General features: G+C 33.5%; 1 protein-coding gene across 1 annotated transcript; it reads right to left on the minus strand.

Annotated features, from left to right (window-relative positions):
- Window positions 1-846: 846 nt before the first annotated feature.
- tmco1 (transmembrane and coiled-coil domains 1) lies at window positions 847-6554 on the minus strand. Its single transcript, NM_001002575.1, is given in 7 exon segments — window positions 847-1408; window positions 1740-1884; window positions 2896-2963; window positions 4550-4596; window positions 6039-6098; window positions 6177-6254; window positions 6395-6554. Coding segments are annotated over 7 exon segments (567 nt in total). The 5' UTR covers window positions 6465-6554; the 3' UTR covers window positions 847-1309.
- Window positions 6555-6790: the final 236 nt, after the last annotated feature.

A 6790-nucleotide genomic window follows, 5' to 3' on the forward strand; every position in this document is an offset into this window, starting at 1 on the left:
CAAAACATCCAGATATGCATCTCTCATTTGATGTGCATGATTCTCCTTCACCACTGTTACATAAGCATGAAATGTTAAAAACACAATACATAACGTTATATAAGTAAGTGTCAAGGCTAACTCAAACAATGGGGAATTATATCTTGAAAAAAACTTATAAACTTTTAATACATTGCTTGTTTTGTTCCAGTAGCAAACAACTTCTTGCGTGACTCTGCCTCACTCACGAGTTCTCAACTTGTCATCACATTAACAGATGCATTTCTGCATATGCCCAGTGAAATATTATAGACTATTTCAATGTGGTAATAGTCATTGGTCCATGAACATTTCCTGCTTGTTATCAAGTTATTTCATTACTGTAACAAGAGGCAATTCAATTAAAACTTACGGTTAAAATAGCTATCATAGCATTATTATCAATATGTGTCTCTTTTTAGATTCTCGGATGCTATAGAAATTAAAAATGTAAAACAGGAAATATGTTGGAATCATTGCTTTTGTTTACATCCCTCAAAATGGTCTACAAGTCTATTCTATAACCTTGTGTAAAAAGTAGGTTCTCTGCACACGTAACTTGACAACAAGCCACAATAATAGACAACTTCATTGCTACATTATCCATCTTTGACCATATTACAAAAAGAGACTTTATCCTAAGGGGGGAAATTGCAGCATAATTGCAAAAGGTTAAAACTTTACTCTGAATTCCAAAACAATGACTTGGGCCTACGCCTTATTCTGTATACTAATTTATAATCAGATAACAACATTTTTTGTTAACGCATTCAGACAATCTGAACAATAAATTGTAAAAGAAATTAAATAAACACAAAGAAACAAATATGAGGTCAAAACGGATGAAAACCCTTTATTTAACTTAAATAAAACTTACATATACAATCAAAAACAAAAATCTAATAATCCATGGGTCAAATAATTCTCAAGTATGAATGTTATATTAATATTGCTTGTAGTCAATCATAAAATAATAATATTAGAACAGAATATTTTAGCCTTCAGAGCAACAAAAAGATTTTACAGAATAATGTTTAAGACTCAAATTCATAACTACTTCTAAAACTTTCTCTTTTAGAAATTAAACAACAGACAAGTTAGAACTTTGCCTATTTAAAAAAACAAACAAACAACAACAAATATGCACACAAACAAGACGATGTAAATGACATCTGTGCTCATCACAGGTAACGGAAGCTGCACACGCTGACTCTCACATTCATATCTGATCACACAGTGTACAGCTGAGTGTCTCGTCCTTTCGTTTAATCACCTCACTGTCTGTGAATGTTTATGAAAATTTAGCTGCTTGTGGAGGAGGTCCTAAAAACCCTCCAGCCTGTTTGGTGGCAGCACGGGACGGAGCGAGACCCAACATTTTCTGGATATTCTGCAGAAACACAGGTATAGAAAGTGACAACCGTTAGGTATGCAATATGCAAAACAACCAAATGAATATTGTTAATGTTAAAACCCTTCCCTCAAAACCAATATCACAATACTACAATTAGAAATTTGCTCAATTTTTAAGTTGAATCAAGTAGAATTTAAACTTACATCAATTAAACTGGCTTAAAGCATCATGTTAAACCTTGCATAGCTTAAGAACTAGGGTTGAAACTAGATTAAGCTATTAAAATAAGTTACATAAAACTTAAAAAATAATGTTGTCGTGACTTTCTGATCATATTTTTAGTTTAGAAATAATATATGAAGATTACCTGTCGGATTGACATGGTGCACAGGATGTAGAGAAAGATGAAGGAGCAGTCGGTGTAATCTTCACCAAGAAGGTTGCGGTGGGATAGACCTTGGATATATGACAGTGGGACGAATGGAAGTTTGGCCACAACACGTCCGTCAAAGCTTAAAAAATGTATATATACACAAAAAGCAAAATAAGATCATATGATTTTAAATGTATAATTAAAGTAGCTGTCCAGTTCAGGTAACTTTTGCAAATCATTAATGTTTGCTTGAACCTGGGGAATTGTTTTGAAGGAGCAAGTGTAAAATGATTTTATTTATCAGAAAGACAAGCAACCTAATTAAAAAGACAATATTAAAAATGCAACAGAATTGATATTTTAGTTACATTCATTGCAAACAGCGAATTATAATGGATAATGCGTAGACTAACAAGACTGCATCAGATGGGACAATTGAGAAACTCACAAAAGAAACTTTTTGCATTCAAATTGTAAAATGTTTGTAAAATGTTTGCAATTCTAAAATAAGATAAGTGGCATAGTTAAAAGCTGACTTTTAAAGAAGGTAGTCAATGATTCTGAGGCAGGCACATTCTTCATCCTTGAATCACACATGAAGACACTTGCTGCCACCTAAAGGCTGTTTAGTTTTATGTGTCACCATCATTGCATTTTGCTAATATTACACTCCAAAATTAAAACTGCCTAAATAATGCAAAGGCAGTTATGTCACATATGAGCATAATATAAATGTCACTTCAGATGAAGCTACTTTTTTTCTCCTCTGCAGTCCATTTTGCTAATGCCTGTTTAATTTGATTTGTAGGACGATATAGTGTCTTGTTAAATGTATCTATAAAATTTGACATGACGAATGATGCTTGCATTAAATAAGTAAAAAAAAATTATACCAGCAAAAAAACACCCTGCAAATCAATTCAACAATATCAATAAAATGCTAATTTAATCAAGTAATAAAAGTTTAATTTTTTATATTCACGACACAAAAACATTCCAGACAATTGACTTTTTTTACTTGGATAGCTAAATGACTGAGGACAAGGACATGTCAAGGCTTAATGTCAAGCCCCACTGTTAGCTTGATATATTATTAAACATTAATAATAAAAACTGACTCTAAGATGATGCAATGAACAGGTGTACCTACATGGAATTAAACATGCCCATCAAAGCAGTGAAGCAAAAGCCAATGGCAAACATTGACTTCATCCGGACCTGCAATTAAAACATCATTAATACCACAAACTTGACAATCACTTTACCACACTAGCTATGAGAATTAACAATAAATAAAAAAGACAACATTGGGAATATAATGACAATTCTCACAATAATATGAAACATTTAAAATTATTACTTGTTATTACATAAAGAATGAGCCTTAAAGAAGCTAAACACAAAAATTGATGATTGAATTGAATGATGATTTATGATTCTGCTTAGCTCTTAGACAAAAAATACAGAATAATATAAAGACTGTGTTTGTGAACTGAATCATTTTTAAGTTTTAAGTCTGCGTGAGGCAACGCAGTGGCACAGTAGGTAATGCAGCAAGGTCGCTGGTTTGAGCCTCAGCTGGGTCAGTTGGCATTTCTGTGTGGAGTTTGCATGTTCTATAGGTGAATTGGGTAAGCTGAATTATCCATAGTGTATGAGTGTAAACGAGTATGTGTGGATGTTTGCCAGTGATGGGTTGCAGCTGGAAGGGCATCCGCTGCGTAAAACATATGCTGGAAAATTGGTGGTTCATTAAGCTGTGGCGACCCCAGATTAATAAAAGGACTAAGCTGAAAAGAAAATGAATGAATGAAAGTCTGCATGAAGCAGAAATTGCTGAGACTTATTTCAGTACGCTGATGTACTTCCAACTAAACTGGTATAATGAATAAGGGGACAGCTGAGGCAGGACAGGGCTTTTTCACATCATTCCCTCATCTGTGTGTTCTATTCCTTTGTGAATCATTTTCACAGGTCTGTGGTCAGCTCAGAACAGCCTGTCTGAGGTTTGTAAGCTTGAGATATTTAGATATCATTGAGAATTGTACGTGGGACATTTGGAAATTTTCTTAGTCTATCTGTGTTTCTAGCCAATTAGGTTAAACCACTATATGTATGACGCAGTTAATGACATTGTGAGAGAACAATTGTTGTTGTTTTGAGATTATAAGCAGAGCAGCCTTTGAACTCATTGTGAGTGTTGAAGCTGGCTTCTGCTGATGAAACTGTAAACTAGAAAACTAGCAAACTCTCCAGTAAACTTTATTTTTTAATTGAATCCCTGACTTCGGCTTTTCTTCATCTGACAGATTGGTCATTTTTGAGTTAAAACAGTTGTTCCTACAATACCTCTTATATTAGTATGTTAGGTATTTGCAATGTGTGCTATCAAAATAAACAATATATATATTTATATTTATTTTATTTTTTGACTTTTTGCCTTTATTAAGTGTATAGAATAGTATTTCAGACAGGAAGTGAAGTGGGAGAGAGAAAGGGGGTAGGGACGGGAAATGTCCCCAAGATGGGATTCGAACTCAGGATTCCCCAAAAGTGCTACTGCACCATATGTCAGCGTGCTAACCACTAGGCTATTAGTTTTCTAACATATTCATCATAAAATTACCAAATATGCCTTTCCGCAATCTCTTATGCCAAACTAAATCTGTATAAAACTGCTTTGTTTGAATTATACTGCTGCATCTTTTTACTGTATTATACTGAGACATGTTACAACCCTAAACAAGAAAACAATGGATTATATGACGTAAACCTGGGATTTGCATAGAAAAAGGTTATAATACCATGGACAGGTCTCTGTTATTGTTCTTCAGCTTTTCTTCTTGTCTCTCTGTTGAAAACATTACAGTTAGCCCACGTACATTTCACTGAAAACCAGTCATCTATAATAAATACTATTAACAACATTTCCAATCTGTTTATATTAAATTGAGGTAAAGTTGGCTTTATATTCACACATTCAGACTTTCTCCTTCATAATACAATTTAACAAAAATATTCTTTGCAAATTCTAATCAGTGAATTCATATTAGCATTAGGCATGGGATGATAACAAGGTATTCAAGGTTTTCAAGGTATACCACGGTTTGGAAAAGTCAAGGTTTTAAAACTGCCAAAATGTTTTGCTATACCATTCCTACGATATATGTAAAATTTTAAAGATTTTTCTAATGTTTACTGTAAACAGTATTTCCAGCAGAAAATATATCCAAAGACGCAGTTTTAAATTGTAAAGAAATCAGAAGTTAATGATGCAATTAAATTATTTAGCCTAACATGTTTACGATTCAAAACATTATAAACGTTTCTCAAAATAAAATATATTGTGCTCAAACGGGAAAAAAGTTTTTATTTTTTACCCAGACATTAAAAAATGTATATATATATATTTTAGAGCAGTAATCAAAATACAGTGAAACCATGATATTTTATTCCAGGGTTATCATACTGTCAGAATCAAATGCCGGCTTATGCCTAATTAGCAACCAATAACCATCAAACAACAGCACAACAGTTCACAGTCAAACAAATAGTGCACTAATGTTGGTTTCAAGTCATAATTGCATTTGACATATTCACAAGTTGTCCCTGAACGAATGTGTGAATATAAAACCAACTTTACCTCAATTTATAATCGGGCTGGGTGATTATATAAAAGAGTTGACATTTTGACTCGACATTCAGAACCAATAATCGATCAAGTTTTTCCAGGTCAATTTTTTAAATAACTTACCTTACCGTGTGTAGAGTCACATGACCCTGCTCCGTTTGTAACTATTGTGTTAGTTTGCAGTTGCACTACATTGATGATTGAAGCAGCTGCGCCAGAGATGCCTTGAGACGGCATACTTTCCATTACATTCAAATAAAATTTGTAATTAAAACATTTGCTTACAGAAGAAGCAAGAAATGCAAGAGTTTTTTTTTTTTATTTAGAAGAGATACTGCTTATTTTTACTTTTAATATAAAAAACATTGAAAATAATTAATTTTGTTCTCCAAAAAAAGTTATTTATTTTTACTTTTTATTAAAAAAAAGAGTGACTGTTAGTTTCAGTCACTCTTGTTCAGTCACACATGTTTTAATGTGTTTTAGTTTCAGTTGTTCAATATTGATGTTCGATAACGGTGAGGCAAACATTAAAATAAATGAATGAAATAATCATTCATTAATTGTAATCGAGTTAAAATATTCAATTAATGAGATTTTGATTTTAGTCCAAATCGCCCAGCCCTATTTATACACTTTTCAGTTTGACAAATCTTACTTACCTATCTTTTTCTTCTGTTGACGCCCAGCTGATTCTGTAATGGTTTCCTTCTTTTTCTCCACTAAAACATTTTGCATAATTTTAAGCAAAGGTCACTTGTAATAATGCAAAGGACACGGGTTTAGTTCATACAACTTACGTTTTTTACTCTGCTTTTCAACCTCAGCCTTTAGCCTCTTGTATTTATCTGTGCGGTACACCAGAACCCATGTTATTCCTGTAAAACAGAGTGAAACAAACTGTAAAGCTGCTTTACTAGAGTATTTGTCCTGCATGTGCTGAGCTCAGGACATTTTCCAGGACGCTCGCTAACTGCTTTGACATGTAAAACTGAATATCACGACAGTGTTTACATACCTTCCGCTAATAGTGCTGTACAAATAGATATAAAAACGATCAGGATCGTATCTGCGAACATTGTGCTCATTTTGGAGATATGTTTGGGAGTCTGATAATAATACTGGATAACACTTTCAGACAGCTGAACCCTTTACTGTAGCAGCGTCAGCATTACTGTGGTGATGTCATCAATGAGCGCCCGGCTTCCTCGTGGGTGTTTCATGTGGTCTCATTTGAGTCCTGACTCTACATCTCCTACTAGCGGGAATAACTCGGCACTACCGGAGGGCATATTGATTTGACCCAGCAAAAAACGCTAAAAATGGTTTGACTACATTCTTTATTGTTTTAGGACGTGTTCTTTTTGTTGTTGTGGCTTTATTTTACAAGGTATAAGATGTTTTTCACTATAGA

The sequence above is a fragment of the Danio rerio genome, chromosome 8 (assembly GCF_049306965.1).
Source record: "Danio rerio strain Tuebingen ecotype United States chromosome 8, GRCz12tu, whole genome shotgun sequence".
Lineage (NCBI taxonomy): Eukaryota > Metazoa > Chordata > Actinopteri > Cypriniformes > Danionidae > Danio > Danio rerio.